This window comes from Gymnogyps californianus, chromosome 2 (assembly GCF_018139145.2).
Source record: "Gymnogyps californianus isolate 813 chromosome 2, ASM1813914v2, whole genome shotgun sequence".
Classification (NCBI taxonomy): domain Eukaryota; kingdom Metazoa; phylum Chordata; class Aves; order Accipitriformes; family Cathartidae; genus Gymnogyps; species Gymnogyps californianus.
In genome coordinates, this window is record NC_059472.1 from 70,524,872 (window position 1) to 70,541,641 (window position 16,770).

General features: G+C 41.1%; 1 protein-coding gene across 2 annotated transcripts in view; it reads left to right on the forward strand.

Moving 5' to 3' along the window:
- Positions 1 to 226: 226 nt before the first annotated feature.
- Positions 227 to 16,770, forward strand: part of TERT (telomerase reverse transcriptase) — a 35,373-nt gene continuing 18,829 nt past the window's right edge. The window contains exons 1-7 of one of the 2 annotated variants that reach the window (XM_050892031.1): positions 227 to 454; positions 1,663 to 3,565; positions 6,253 to 6,448; positions 10,768 to 10,957; positions 14,381 to 14,563; positions 15,853 to 16,014; positions 16,401 to 16,496. In XM_050892031.1, coding sequence (XP_050747988.1) covers positions 227 to 454; positions 1,663 to 3,565; positions 6,253 to 6,448; positions 10,768 to 10,957; positions 14,381 to 14,563; positions 15,853 to 16,014; positions 16,401 to 16,496 — 2,958 coding nt within the window. Of the gene's footprint in view, positions 455 to 1,662; positions 3,566 to 6,252; positions 6,449 to 10,767; positions 10,958 to 14,380; positions 14,564 to 15,852; positions 16,015 to 16,400; positions 16,497 to 16,770 lie in introns of those variants that run through there. The other variant, XM_050892032.1, reaches the window with a different exon arrangement.

Sequence of the window (16,770 nt, forward strand, 5' to 3'; positions counted from 1 at the left end):
GTTGGGACCCGGGGGCGCCCGGACGCGGCAACCGCGGGATAAATTTGCGAGGGCGTTTTCTTCTTTTTTTTTTTTTTTTCTTTTTTTTAAATTAATACGGGGTTGGTTTTTTTTTGTTAAAACAGCGGCTCCCTGTTGCCCGCCGGCCGTCGGGGGAAGCGTAGCGGTGCGGGAGGGAGGGGAGCGCGGGGCCGCCCCAGGTGGCGGCGTGCTCCGTCTCCACAACATGGCGGGCGCGGAGCCCTTCGCGGTGGTGCTGGCCGCCCTGCGCGGCTGCTACGCCGAGGCCGCCCCGCTGGAGACCTTCATCCGGCGGCTGCGGGAGAGCGGCGCCGGGGAGGCCGAGGTGCTGCGTGGCGACGACGCCCCCTGCTACCGGACCTTCGTGGGGCAGTGCGTGGTGTGCGTCCCCCGCGGGGCCCGCGCCATCCCCCGGCCCTTCACCTTCCAGCAGGTAGGAGGCAGGGCGCGAGTGGTGGCCCGCTCGCACCTGCGTGGGGCCCGGGGCGGCCGCAGCAGCGCAGCCCTCGCCGAGGAGCAAGCCCTGCCGGGGGCCTGGACGAGGCTCCCCCACACACACCTCCCGGGGCCCGGGGCTTCCCCGGCGGCTAGCGCGATGGGTAAGGGCCGCTGCCGGCCCTTGGGGGCCGCGGAGACGGCGTTGGGCGCCGCCGGCCGCGCTGGCTGGGTGGCAGCGCGCTTCCTGTCCTCCATGTGCGTGCGGGGGCGGCGGCCCTTCGCCCCTCGTGGCTGCTGCCGGCCGGGCCTCCCCTGCCCCCTCCAGCATCCTGGGCTGTCGGCCTTAGCCCGCGGGGAGCGGTGGGGCATCATCATCCCTCCCCCCGCCTCTTCTGGGGGGTGGGCGAGCAAAGTCCTGGTGCCAGCGGGTGGGCGGTTAGGTAACACAAAAGGTCTGCGTGCCTGGGGCTCCCTGGCTCTCTGCTTGCCTTATGGGGTAGGAGTGAACAAACCAAATGTGGCCAGGGAGCAACTGGAAATGAAAAACGCCACTTTCCGACTCTTGAGATGATAGAGAAGTGGGGGGAAAACCGCTTGCAGGTCGGTGTTTGAGCAGAAGAAACTTTTCAGAGAGGAAAGGCTGCTTTCCTCTTGCAGCTACTGCGTGCATGAGCAAAACTGTGCTACGGTAGGAAACAAAATTTGCAAGCTTGTTGAGCGGGTTTTAGAACTGTGAACTGAGTCGTTTAATTGAACTTTTCTTTACGTAAAAGGAAATGGAGGCCTCAAGAAAATCAGTGTTAGTTCCCTGGAGGTTAGAGCCTGCGTGAGCACGTATCTACGAGCACGTATCTACGGGCAGAGTGACCTGAAGGCCTTGGAGTCCAGGTTGCTGAGGGAGCCGAGGGGAGTAGCGTAGGGTGTTTCCTGGGCATGAAACCCAGGATCAAAAGGGCAGACGTTAAAAAGACTTCCTTAAAGTCATAGGCCCATGTTGCTGCATGTAAACATCTTGTGGCACACTTGAAAATCTTTCTTTTTGGGTATGGCACTTGTGAATCATTAATATTGCTTTGAAAGGGTTTGATCTAAAGCTGATGTCTAGGACTGTGTGTCTTGCATGTCTGTTTGTTTAAAGCGTATATTGTGGTTTATGGATGAGTCGGTGATAAAAGCTAATTTTCTTTTTCTTTCTTTCTTCAGTTATCTAGTCAGAGTGAAGTCATCACAAGAGTTGTTCAGAGACTGTGTGAAAAAAGAAAGAAGAATGTCCTCGCATATGGGTACTCCTTACTGGACGAAAACAGTTCTCATTTCCAAATCATGCCGTCTTCAAATATATACAGCTACCTACCCAATACTGCAACAGAAACTATTCGTATCAGTGGCCTCTGGGAAACACTACTGAGCAGGATAGGGGATGATGTGATGATGTATTTATTGGAACACTGTGCAATCTTTATGCTGGTTCCCCCTAGTAATTGTTACCAAGTTTGTGGGCAACCAGTTTATGAACTTATTTCGCATAATGTAGACTCATCCCCAGTGTTTGTTAAACAAAGGTTTTCAAAGCATAAACGTAGTAGCTTGCTTGACTATATGCAAAAAAGGCTTGTGTTTCATAGACAGTATCTTTCAAAGTTGCATTGGTGGAAATGCAGACAAAGACTTGAAGCTAATGTCTCCAGCATGGGAAATAAAAATAACAAGATACAAAGCTTAGTGTCCAGTTACCAGTATTCTGCAAAAGCTGTTTCTAAAGCAAGCAAACAGATCAGAATGTTTACTGAACATCTGGAAAAACAGAGTAGCTCCGGTTTATATTTGTCAGCTGCGGCACCATCTTTAAAAAGGAAGCTTGATAGGGAACAACTTGAAATTCCAGCTAAGAGAGCAAAAGTAGAGGAGAAAGTGGGAGAGGAAAAGGCTTGTAATCTCACTCCTGATGTAAACCAAAGTAGTTTCAAGAGATATGGAACTGGGTATGTAGAATCACATTCTGTACATCTCATTAAAAAACAACACGTTTCTCAAAGAAGTAACAGTGATATGTCTGGTCCTTCTTTAGTTCACACATCTCGCAACAGGAAGAAGTTTGTGGCAGGTGAAAGCTCTTTTCTGCGAGGAGTTCAGAGTAACAAACCTTTAAAGTCCAGCACTGAAATGCAAGCAGAATCCCATAGGAAAGGAGTAGAGATGCATACGTATAAATCTCAGTTGGATTCTGTACAAATCAAACCCATGGAGGGTATTTCTTCAAAATGCAGAAGGCGGGAAAGTCCCCTAGCTCATTTGGCAAAGAAGTTACCAAATACGCTCTTGCGTTCTGCAGTGTACGTTGACAGGAAGTTTCTTCTGTATTCTCGCAGGAGTTTCCAAGAATGTTTTCCTAAGTCGTTTGTATTGAATCGCTTGCAGGGCTGTCAGGCAGGTGGAAGACGGCTTATAGAAACTATTTTCTTAAGCCAAAATCTGTTGGAGCAAAAGCACAACCAAAGTCTGCCACATCACAACTGGAGAAAGAAGAGGTTGCCCAAACGCTACTGGCAAATGAGACATACATTTCAGAAACTGTTAAAGAACCATGGAAAGTGCCCTTACCTAGTTCTCTTGAAAAAAAATTGCCCTGTCTGGATATCTGAAACCAGTGTGAGAAAAACTGAGCTGCCTTGTCAGGCAGCCTTGCCTGGGGAAGCAGAGGTTCATGAGCAAGCAGAACAGTTTGGGAAAGAGCCTACTAAGCGTGTGACAAGCAGCAGATGTGAATCTGGTCACACTGATATGCCAGACAACTTATGCGCTCCTCTTGCAAAATCTGTGTGTGGGGAGTCGCAGAGTGAGGAGCAAAACTCGGGAGAGGTGTGCGATTCAGCCCTTGGGGAGCTCCTCAAACAGCACAGCAGCCACTGGCAGGTGTACATCTTTGTGAGGGAGTGCCTGGAGCGGGTCATCCCCGCTGAGCTTTGGGGTTCAAACCATAACAAGTGCCGGTTCTTAAAAAATGTGAAAGCATTCATTTCCATGGGGAAGTTTGCTAAGCTTTCGTTGCAGGAGTTGATGTGGAAGATGAGAGTGAATGACTGCATGTGGCTTCGTCTAGTCAAAGGTACTTCTTATATTAAAGAACTAAGTGGTGGGGGTGTCAGATGACTGGTGTTTACGTTTAAGGTGGGAAGGGGAGGATGTTGAATCTGGGTTCAGAGTTGTTGGATTCATTGGTAATAACCATAGCTGAGAGAGCAAACCTAGTAGTGTTTGTGATTGATGGTGGAAGAACACTTAAGCCTGTGTTCCTTCCAAAACTTCAGTTTTCATTCACACTTTTTGTGTTTAATAGGATGACATTTTCACAAACATGAATTCAGAATCTGGGCCTTTGAACAAAACTCTTTCCCTTCCACCCCTACCCTCCGAACTGCAGTAACTGTGAAAATTCATTGAAGTGTGACCTAAGCACATAAGGAAAAAATGCAGTCTGGCTGTTGGTTACCGTAAGCCTTCAGAAAGAACTAAAGGCAAATCAAGACACTTCTAGTGGCATGTGTTCCTCTGCTATGGGAGTGAACCTTTATCCCACAGCATATTTTTTTTTTTCCCCCTCACATCAGCCCTGTGAGAATGACGTGAGTATGGGACCCATGCAATACAGGGCTTGCCCACCATCCGTCACCTTTCTAAAGCCCTTGTCTAGGAACAAGAGACCCATACTGAGCACTACTTCAGGCTGGGTAGTTGGTGATGCAGAGGTCATCAGACTGAGTGGTCCCTGGCTGAAAGCTGTTGTGAGGGCATCAGCTGGTTGCTCCAAATTCTATACAAATCCCTTCTGTTTAGTCCTCTTTTCAGATGATGACAGGTAAATCTTGCTTCCCTGAAGAAGTCTTTCTTCAGACACTATCGTAGGACTTAAATCTAGGCTGAAGCTGTGGTTCTGTGGTTGATTGCTGTAGGATCTAATGCATATTGTCATTTTTCTGTGCTTCGGTTCTCCATCTATACAATGTGGATTGCACTTCCTTAACTGGTATGTTTGCAGTATTTATTCTTACCTGGTAATGTACTTGGATCCTACAGTGATGTGAGCTGAAAATGGTATTCCTTTTTAAAAGGTGCAATAAGGTTCTGAAATTACTACAGGTTCTTTGTAATGTAGGAGGAAAATAAAAAGTCTGATGTTTGAGAACTGATGTCAAAAATAGAGGAGGTTACACTTCCATAAGAAACTGCTAATTCTAGCAAATATATCGATTCTTTATTCAGAAACTATGGCTCAAAAACATGCTTTTCAAAATGCTGAGGAGTTAAATATTTTAAAAGGTTTTTATTGTAAAATATATGTTTGGTTCATAGTCATTTGGAACATCTTATCTTAAAAAAAAGTGATACCCTCTTAATTCTCTGGCATTATTCCAGGAAAAGTAACACATAAGCTTGATTTTAATTTTCATGAAACTACTCCCCTGTGCTTGAAGTTTAAACACGCATTTTATTGCTTTGCTGCACTGTAGGTGGGGGTTTTTTCCTCCAAAAGTAGTAGTGGTTTCTTGTCAGTTCCCTGAATTGTAGTAGTCATTTACATCTGTTGTCAAGAACTTAGAAAACAAATGATCTAGTTCCGGGACAGCTACTTAACAACATCCTGATTTAATTTGTGTGTTACAACTGCATATTGCAACTCTTCAGCTAGAGAATTTTCTAACAATCGTTGGATTTTTTCATTCATATTACCTGGCTTCTGTTGACATGAACGCCGTTTTATCTCTTTATGCTAGTCTTTTCTTAGGTGCTGTAAATGGATGAAAATGTCTCTGCCCTGAAGCACACACAAACCAAACAGGGTAGAGAACTGGAAATGTATTTCCATTTTATAAGTTTCAGTTTTAAGCCTCAGCTCTGTTGTGTCAAAATTAAGCTGTTTTTAACACATTTGTGCCATAATCATGATTTGTGCTATGCAGCTAAACTAATATTTCTGTGTAATTTATTTAAATTACCCTGTTGTATTTTGCTAAATCCGACTCTTTAATTAGAAAAAGTATTATTGGAAGTTGGCAAAAATTCAGTATTGTAGCACAAGGGTTTGTTCCCTGCTCACCTGTATTTAGACATCACTACCTATATGGCCTTAAATTTGATAGTAGCTAGAAATGTTCTGGGTTCATAATTTTTGTGCCATCTAAATATAAGTGCTGATGGATTTAGGGTGATTTTTTTTTTTCTTTTTTTTGACTGCAGCATTAAGTTTTATATAGGATGTCTGAAATAAAGCCTAACTCTGAAATTAATTTTCATGTAGTTGGGAAATCTCAATATCATTCTCATCCCCAAGTCAGCCCAGTTTAATTCTATTATTTTTACAGTATACCTAAGTATTTTCATTCTTTTGCTTTTTTTTTTTTTAAAGTTTTATATTGTAGTAGGCTTATTTCCATTTTACCTTTCCCTTCACAATAATCTTGCCATTGTGCATTAAAGATCTTGCACAATCAATGTCGGGGGAAGAAAGTAAGTCTTTGGGCTACTAATGCATGTATTCGTATTCTGTATGTCAATTTGTCACTGCAAATTCGTTTCTATGTTTGTACTTTAAGCTTGGGTTGGTCACATGATTTAATGCCAGTGAAAATTTGGAGCGGCATCTGTGCAATTGTTTGTATTTGCTTTTTTTCTTTCTATTAACCTCAAGCTAAGAAAAGAGTGTTATGTGCGGGTTTTTTTGTTTGTATGTTCTGTTTCTTTACTAAAACAAATAGTTGACATTTGCTGTAACTACCTTTGAATTGTTTATTGAAGGTGATCACTTTGTTCCTGCCTATGAACATTGTTTCCGTGAAGAACTTTTGGCTAAATTCCTATACTGGCTGATGGATACCTATGTTGTTGAGTTGCTCAGATCATTTTTCTATATCACCGAGACCATGTTCCAGAAAAACATGCTTTTCTACTACCGAAAGTTTATTTGGGGCAAGTTACAGAACATTGGAATTAGGTAACATTAGAAAACTAATCAAACATTAATGGAATATGTAGAAATCTCATGTTTTGTAGTGTGAAGTTATAATTCTGCTTTCATTTATTGCCCATTTATCCTCCTTTTATTTGCTTAATTTCCCAAAAGAAGATTCAGCCTGTGATTGTAGTATGCACAGCTTGTGAATTCAGAAATATTTTGTGTGAGAAAACTGATTCAAATTTAGAATTCTTTGGTAGAAGAGGAGAAACCTTTGCAATAATAAAATCCATTATGAAGAGAATTTTGTTTTGATAAGTCAATATTTTACACCTTTTGAAAATGAGTAAAGCATAGTGACAGGATCCCAAAGTAACCTTGGGAAAGTTAATTTTAAAAACACTCAATTTGCTTCAACTGCTTTAATTAACAAAAAAACCACCAAAACCAAACCTCTGCTGAAATGCTGTAATACTCTATTCATAAATTCAGACAGTAGCCTTGTGTTTTTCTTTTTTTTTGAAGGTTGAGGAATTTAAAAGCTGCAGCTTCTTTTTAGTGCGGCTGTGGAATTCCATGCTGCTTTTCTGGTCTTAAAAATACATGCATGTATTTAAGTTAGGGCATTATTTAAGATCAAGTGATTAAGTGAGAAAACGGGAAAGATCTGAAGGCAATTTTAATGAACAGTATTGTGCACACATCTCCATAGTTCACCTCTTTTGGGTTTTCATTATAAATTATTGGTGTCTGAGAGCGCTTTGGAACTGTGCAAAATGAGCATACTTGATGTCTTGTGTTTTAGTGGCTGTTTTATATGATGAACCTTTTGCTTTCACAGTGGTCTACAATGTTACATGTGTGATTTTTCCCCTCCTGCCCAGCCGCTCCCTGATTTCAACATTGGTATCTTCAGCGCAGCTCTTCTGCATATGTGTTTGCACTTGATGGGGCCTTGATCTTGTTTGCAGTTGTAGCACACAATATGCAATTTAAATAGTAGTAGTAGAATATAATTTTCAGTCCCACATACTCTGTTTGTCTTATCTTCAAACTAACAGCCTTAGTGTTGCAATTAGTGTTTTATGTAGTTTTAATGTACTTCAAAGGCTACTTTTTGGCATAAAGTATTATCGAGTAGTAACTTTCACATATTAGATATAATGCTATTTTTAGTGGGGTATGCAATTAAAAGAAAACAAATATTTCGGGGTTCGGCCCTTTTGTCCGTATTCCCAGTTTCCTAGAAAAACCCAATGTGTAAGGCCAAGGCGCTCTGAACTCAAAAGACCCTAATCTGGGCTGATCCCGTTTCTTCTGATTTCCTACCCACATATTTCCCCACCGTGCAGGAAGCCCCTTCTCACCTTTGGCTCAGGAGGTCCCTGAGCGGCAGATTACTGGAAGCTGGGGAAGCATCCCAAGGAACTACTGCTGCGTGCTTGCCAAGGGTGTGCTGTGAGGACAGGGTATTTGCTGTTGGCTACAGGTTATGTAGCTATATGGACTTTTAGTCAGATCCCAGCAGCTGCACTTAAGCTTCACTCACAAGGCTGGGGCTTTCAGCACTGCTTTTTCAAGCGTGCAGTGTAACGTGAGGTCTCCTACTAATCCTGTTTACTGCATTCATACAGGTGGCAAGCTGCCTACTTCACACAGGAGGAGGGAAATTGGGGTTTAGATGTATTGGGAAACAGCTGTTTAGGGCTGCCTCAGCCATTTTGAGGCTCTCCAGGCAGCATCCTCTCTTAACCAGCCAGCGTTTTCAGGCATTGTTGGTGAATTGGTGCCAAAGGCTGTTGAGCTGCTTCCATCTCCCCTGGAGGAAGGATACCTGGTGGCCTCAGTTGTTGCCCTAATGGCTGTTCTGTGGTTGTCCTGGTTCTCCTCTTCCTCAGCTGGAGCTGCTTGTGGCGATTGCTCTGAGCTGGCTCGCAGGAAGGCGTTCACAGCCAAGCGTAGCCACTGATGCCTTTCCAGTCCTTTTGCATCCTCCTTTGGGAGGAAGAGAATGGATGGAACAGGTTGGACTGAGTGGACCTGGACTTTACTCATGAGCCTGCCTTTGCACTGCATTGTCATTAGGGAGTAAATCCCCATCCTGAAGGACTGTGCATGTGAGTAGATGTTCCTGTGCAGAATCCCACTCAAGGGTACAGACCACAGTTCTGAGAGGGGACCTGAATCTCTATGTTTGTCTTGCTGTACGGGTGGAGGTGAGAGTGTGCTGGTCATTGCACACAAACAACTTTCTATTAATTTTTGAAGCTATACCGAACTTCATACCCCAAATTAAAACCAGTACTTACTAAGAAAAATTCAGTATTTCATGATACAGTTGCTTCAAGTTACATGGCCCACAGAATGCAAAGTTACGTTTTAAAAATAATGTACCCAATGTTGGGGTGACAGCACTTGTTTTCCTAAGGACCGTGCCCTCCTTGCCCTTGCCACACAGAGTGGCTGCTGAGGATTGAAAATGCAGCAGAAGTTCTGAATCTCCCCCATCAGACTGTGGTGACGTGTGAAAAGACAGCAGGACCATCCACTCAATTTCCTCCAAGTTCCAGTGCTTAACAGTGTTGTGAGTGTGCACATGAGAGCAGGATGATTCAGTAGCTGCTAGATCAGTGCATATTCAAAATCATTAGCACTGCTTTAAATGCCATGAAATAAGCAATGAATGTTGCTGCGGGCAAAATGACATCAAATTCTACAGCTGGCCAGAGGTAGTAAGGATGAAGATCTGCCAATAATTGGCCTTTGTCTTCACTTTCAAAGGAGGTAATATTTTTTTATACAGTGGTTGAGGTTTTTTTTTCCTCCAGTCTTAAATGTGAACTATAAAGGGATGGAGATTTGATCATTCAGTTGTTTCTGTTGAACTGGAGTTCTTTGTTTTGTTTTGGTGATCTACCTAATACTCTAGTATATGATCAAGTTTTATGAGTTCAGGAAAGAATTTAAGTCATAATAAATAATAGCGATCTCTAGCTGTGGAAAAGGGATCTCCTGTCCTTTCTGCTTTACTTTGGGCAGCATCTGTACCAGGAATTTAATTCCAAAGTTTGAATATAAATCCTCAGAACACTCGCTCAGTAATAGCTCAACTTGCTGGCCCTGGATGCCTCTATACCTTCTAGGTGTCATGCACTGTGTCACTCGGACCCCGACAGTCCCAAGCAGCTGGATCATTAGCTTGTATGTGAGTTGTGTTGGCATAGAGAAGTATTTGTGTGCCTCTCTTGCCTGCATGCTTGGCTTCTCAGGTGTCTCCTAGAGCATGCTCACCAGGTTCCCACCATCCATCCACTGCCTTTTGTGATAGTGTGGCCTCCTTTTGCTAAACCAGCCTCTTGGTTTGTGTGGGATGTGAAAAATCTGCATGCAAGTTTAGATTTGTGTCCCTTCTTCTGTGGATATTTGAATTGTCTTGCTTCACTTCCCAGGGGAGTATCCTAACCACTAGGCTGTAGGGCTTTTTGGAATGGCACATTTTGTCCTTCTGAACAATACAAGCAGTGCAGGAGATTGATCCAGGTCTTTTACATTGCAGGTAGGGCACTTTAACAATATGTCTTAAGTAAAAGCAAGGGCTTTTGCTCCACCTCCTTTTGCTGCCTCATTGCATGGGAAAGTATTGATTTGGACTAAGCTACACTGAACTGTAAATCCTGAGGGGGAAACACGTTTCCCGGTAAGATGAACTTACGCACCTCAGAACCTGTGACTTGGGAGCCTTCCGTTCTTCATTATTTTCTGCTGTTCGCTTTAGCCGACACCTGCTCATCAGATCGGTTCTTTTGAATCGTGTTACTGTTAAATGCCCTTATGTTGTATACATATCCTAGTATCTCAGTTCACTATAACTTTTAATAAGTAGTAGGTCCCCTAAGTATTGGGAGTAGAACAGCCCATTACAGTGTGTTAAGTCCTTCCCTGGATCTTTCTTAACATAGTTTTTAGAAGGTTCTATTCAACTTTGTTAATGTCTTTCAAGCTTCCGAAACCATGAGAAATACCCACCTTTCTGTTGTCTTGCATAAAAAATATTTCATAATGTTCAAATGTACTTGGCTAATTTGTGCTTAAATTTTCATTTGTGTTAATTAAGTTTTTTTAAATTATCTTAATTTGCATCAAGCAGAAATGTGTACTTTCTTATTATTGTATTACATTGTCATTAAGATACCATGAAATTGTTCTGAAATTCAGATTTCCATGTCACTTTCTGCAGAGGTTAGTATTTGTAATTATCTTCTTAGAAAAATATTTGGCTTCAGTTATCATAAAGAGATTAAATGTTTTAACTTACTGCCTTGCCTATTGCTTACATTAAATGTGTATTTGTATTTTAGAAACCATTTTGCCAAAGTACATCTACGTGCTTTGTCTTCAGAGGAGATTGAAGCTGTCCGTCAAAAAAAATGTGTTCCTATGGCATCAAAGCTCCGGTTCATTCCCAAAGCGAATGGGTTAAGACCCATAGTAAAAGTGAGCGGTGTTGTTGAAGCACGCGCATTCAGCAGGGAAAGCAGAGAAAAGAAGGTTTTTATTTTCTTTATTGTTTTACGTGGCTTTGATGTAGACAGCTAATAAAGTGAGTGGGGTTTTTTATGTTCTGTAAAACTAGTTTTAACATGGTGAACTGGAACATTCAAATCAGAATGACTGAGTGGGTCTACCTGTTGCAACTTAGCTTCTCCCTTCCCAGTGCTTAATTACCATTAGCCTCCAATTCCAGAATCGCATACTTCTGTTTGCAAGCCTGTCTTAAGGAAATGAGTCTAACAGAATGGCATGGCCAACTGTCAGGTAGTCATTTTTTCTGTCTCTTCTCTTTCCTTCCCTTTCCCTCAGGCTTGCTAACTGTGTCTGGTTGTGGTAGGCATTGGCCATCTATGGGTGTAGAAGGACAGAAATCTCAAAGATACTCAGTACTCTGAACTAACATGTCGTATTTGTTTGGCACACCAGAGGGTAAGGGATGGATGAGTCCAGCCTGTTGGGATTTACCTGAATACTGATTGTGCATGTTGATCGGTTAGGTCAACCCAGGGGTCTGAACAGTGGTGAATTGGGTGTGTTACAGAAGAATGTCTAAGAAGGACGAGGAAGCTGGATCAAGCATAGTAGGGAGATAGGAAGGAAGCTGGGAATTACTGCAGTGTGGGAACAGAGACGGAACACGCAGTGCACAGAATAATCTATTTAACAGGCCAGTTAACCACAAGACATAGTGGGAACACAGTTTCACTATCTTGCATGACTGCATTAATTGTTTTTCCTTAAGGCTGAGTCCCATTTAGTGCACAAGATTAAATGTTCCCCAAATCGGTGAGAGGTCAATGGCTTCTTAGTACTTACTGTTCAGTATGTGATCCCAGACCAGATTTACAGGGCATGAGCTAAAAGCTGTTCTGAAGTGTTATTTCTTCATAGTCTTTCTGTGACAATCAGACTGTCAGATTTGAGAGTGTGCACACAGTTAATTTGGAAATAGCTGCAGTACTTTAAAGTTGCTATTGCTCCTGTAACAGATCTGGCATAAAGGATGACATGAATATACTGAAGAAGATGAAGGTTCAAAGTCAACCATGGTGGCTGGTCAAGTGATATGAGCTGACCTGGCTGCCCTGGAGCTGAGAGGGAATATCTGTATCTGCTGAAAAGTGGGAGCAATAGACTGTTGGAGAGTGCTGACAAATAACTGAGGACACTAAGGTCTTCAGCTTTTAGACAGACCTCATCTGTCTAAACTAATCACAAAGCATAGCTAATGATTTTCATAAATCCATGAAAGAGAAGGTGGTAGTAGTGTTACCTCTCTTCTCAGATAGTAGACTGAGACAGAGAAAAGTGTCTGGTGCAAAACGATTATCTTATCAGTTTAGAGCTTCCAACCTAATGGAACTGATGTAGTTGTCTGCCCTCCCCCCAAAAAAAACTTGCATGGCTACTCAGTTTGTTTCTGTCATGGCCTTTTATCCTGCACTCTGTTCCAGTTTTTCATCCTGTACCATATCCAGCTTGTCTCTGCTCTCCACTTTCCTGCTGGCATTTAAATTGTAGAAGGAAGACGATCTTCCAGTTCTTTCTGTCTGACAATATTCCAGGTTTTGGAATTTGGAAGCCAGTTTGGAATTGTAGGGGTAGTCTTGGCCAGCTTTTGTAGCTGAACACTGGAATGTATCCAGATGAATTGCCAGAGATAATCTTCCAAATATCCAGCAAACCAACTTCTGATTCTTGGGCAACTCTCAAACTTTGCTGCAAAATACATGGTGGAATGACTCCAGTTCTATGAATTTATTCTCAAATCAGTGTAGATTTTGTTTTGTTTCAAAGGTTTTACGTATTTACTTTACATCCTTCTTCCTTTTTCATTTGAACCAATCTTTTTTTTTTTGTTTTTTAATGGGAAGCTCAAAGCACTGGGAGGCAGCAGGGTTCTAAAAGATCTGATTTGTGTGAGAGCTTATAGTCTTTTACTGTATTCTGCAGAGATTCCAGCAGATCTTTAGGTTTTGCAAAAATGTTAATGACTCTGTGGATTAGACCTGTTCTGGGGAATTAAGAGGCTCAAGGAAATTCCTTCTAACATGAAAATAAGGAGCTACTGTGACTACTGCAACTCCAGGTCTCTCAGGTCTATTTCAAACTGGGTTTGAAACCAGTCTCAATTTTCTTTTACTGACTCACCTGCTAACGCCCATATGGCCATCAGCTTTGTGAAAAGGTGAAGGTGTGCTTTTTGTGAAAAAGCAACCATCCTGGGATATGCTCATTAAGAAGGAAAGGAAGAACTTTTCTACTGATGATTACTTTGATCTTGCTGCTTCTATCTACCTTTGAGCTACATCTCTACCCTTTTGACTGTTTTTCTTAGGAACTTGGCCTGTAACAGAAAAGATAGCACTGCAGTAATTCAGGAAAGCATCTTAATTTTCAGAAATCTTTGTTTTATAAACTGGTCAAAAACATTTTGCAAGATCAACCAATGAATGAACGTAATTACTTAGCTTATGTGAAACAGTGAAGTTGGATCAAGCTCTTTTGGAGGCAGTGGCAGTAGTACACTAAACATTTTTGGTGTGCTTTAGTTTTGCCAGCTTTTCACTGAAACCTGTAATTGATTTTTTTCAGTGAAAAATAAATGTTTTCAGATGAATTGGAATGCTTCCATAATTAGTAGTTTCAGTGTATCCATATCATGATCGCAATACTACCATTGAGAGTAAGAACCCTTTTATGTTCTGTGTATACATTTTGGAGGATTTCTCTGAAGTTCTAAACTGATTCATAAGTATGCTACGTGTGCAGTTTGTTTATTTTCTTCAGTAGTATGGCTTGCCCTTTCAACATTCTTTTGTTGCCAGGTCTGTCAATATTTTTTTTCCTTAAGGTGTTTACAGAGCTAATCAACCTGCACGACTTCATTGCCACTCTGGTGTACTTTACTATCGCATAGCTGAGAGTTAAATCTTTGCTAATGTGCTCGCATAAAGTACCTCCAGAGGCACAACTGATGGTGCAGCTGGAGTTAGCCTGAAGTTTCGGGGCATATGTTCTTTTTGCTGTTCTTGTTGCGGTGATAATCTCCAGCAGAGAGAATGAATGATATTTAAGAAGTTACCTTCTAATTGGTGGCGGTTTTATTTAGTGGAGACCATCTATTTATTTCCTTAACTTACACCTTGATTTCCAAGAGTCAAATACAGAAAAAAACATTTTCCATAGGATTTAAATGTACCAAAAAAAAAAAAAATCTCTGAGGCTGTTTTGTCACTTCCAAGTAGTTACTGCAGCTATATTCAGGCTTTCTGAAAACTGCAGTTGACCAAAATAATATAGTAAATACATAAATTTAATCTCATATTTCATCTAATTGTGAAATCTGTGTATTGCACAGAATTTAATGTGTTTCAACATCCTTTAAGGTGATTCTCTTTGATCTCTTGGTCTCTTTAGATGCATCACTACAACACTCGACTAAAAAATCTATTTAGTGTGTTAAATTATGAACGGACTATAAACACCAGTTTTATCGGCTCTTCAGTGTTTGGGAAAGATGATATCTACAAGACATGGAAGAAGTTTGTTACAAAGGTTCTTGAATCAGATAGTGAAATTCCTCATTTCTACTATGTAAAGGTACATCTTTTGAAGTACATATTCAAACTAACTTTTCAAAGTCAGCTTGTGCAGATACTTTCATAGCTGTGATCTGAGTGCATAATTATTTCTTTTTCAAAATAAACTTTCGTGCCTACCTAACACAGACTCTGGTTGGTTTTTTGGGGTGGGGGGTTGATTGTTTTTTTTGAGGGGGCGTGGCCCTGTAGTAGCGCTTCCTTGGATATTTTTCTGTCCATCTTTCTGTCATGTAGCAGCTCTTGCTTCTGCACATGCACTGGATTTTTGCAGTTACATTTACTCGGGTATAAAAATGGGACAAAGATATAAACTCAGATAGGCTTTCAGGGCGATCTTCCCAAAGGAGAACCAGGAAAAACTTGCTATGCACATTTGGATAAATTCAGCATCTTTTTAAAAATAGGTCTCTTCTATCTCAGTATCATTAGTTTCTGTTGAAAATGAACACTTGAACTGTAGTCTCTCTCCAATAAGTTTCTTCTCCCACTTGAAAAATGAGTGCTTGTTATATCCCACTATTTGAAGGAGTTTCTTCTTAACACTTTAGTTTTTCAGTTATGTCTAGCAGGCAACCTTTTGTGGTTGAGCTCAATTCATAACTTTGAATTGGGGCGATTTATACAGATGTATGTAAATGACACAGATTTACATATATTATAGTGGGGCTCCTCTCCTGTGCGCTGTCATGTCAGTTGTCATCCTGTCCTGAAATTACTTTCAGTGATTGTCTCGTTATCTTTCAAGCCAAAGAATCATGTCGTTGACACAGTTCTCCTAAGATTGTTGCTTCTTCAGAAGGTTTTGAATTTTGACTATGACAAGTAAAAGCAGAGATTAGATTGCAATATGAGGTTTAGGAAAAATAAAATGTCGGGGTTTGCAGCTTTCCAAAAGCCTCTGTGATCATATGGAGAGGAAAGTTTCTTAAAATATTTAAACATATAAAAATACTAGCAATAAACTTTAGTTAAATGATTGAAGCTTCAGTGTTAGATTTAAGGTTGCATATGGTATCATCTTCTGTTAATAACAAGAAGTGTGCTAAAACTGATGGTTTGGTTATCCCTTGCAAGGGAAAACTCATTGATGAGTGAGGAAAGGTTTTGCAGATAAGCAACGAGTTTTTGTTTTGTCACAAATTTGGACTGAATGATGCAATAATTTCACTCCTGTGTGATTTATCTTTCAGCCTTGTTTACATACTACAAAAATATTTTTTTCATATTACCACAGTGTTTCCAGTGATACTGATGAATACATAATGGAAGATATTTCTTCTATTTCAGGCTGATGTGTCCAGGGCTTATGATACCATTCCTCACAATAAACTTGTGGAAGTGATTTCACGGATCTTAAACCCTGAGAAAAGAACTGTCTACTGCATACGGCGCTATGCCGTGATTATGATTACCACAAATGGAAAAGCCAGGAGGATCTATAGGAGACATGTATGACTTGCTGATTTCTTCTGTTTGCTGCTGTAGAGATATTTTGGTCCAAGGAATATTTTTGTTTATACCTTTTTTTAGTCACAATTTGAATTAGGCAATTACTTCATAAACTCTTTTTTAATAGTGTTGGATATTTTCCAGAAGTAGCAAAGCTTCCTTTTACTCTGTACTTTTTACACTTTTTACTCAATGTTAGTAAGAATAAAGATAAATTTGTTGTGGAAACAGAGATATGTGAGGGAGATATTTCATTTTAACAATAGCAGAATTGTTGGATTAAAATAATGCAATAAGCCTGGCCCTTTGACGTTCACTGAATAAAAGAGTCTGGTACTGAATTTTCTATTGCTTTTGTTATTTATTTCTTTACACTCAATATACAGGTTTCTACTTTCAAGGATTTTATGCCAGACATGAAGCAGTTTGTGTCCCAGCTTCAGGAGAATGCCTCATTGCAAAATGCAATAATAGTTGAACAGGTAAATATTGGGAGGCTTCTTTTCAACTAAAAAAGAGAGCTACAGAGACTTAGAGGATGATTGGGATTTTTAATTGAATGTACATATTATGTGGTGACACCACCTCTCTTCTAGTTACCCAGCACCTTCTGTAGAAAGATTTTTGTTATCTCTTCTTTAATGTTTATAGCAGGCTCTCAGTGTTCAGTGGAAGGAGTGCACCAGGCAAGAAACCTGACAAAATGTCCTTCTAGACTTTTCCCAGATTTTGTTGTTGTTGTCTTAAACTTTCATT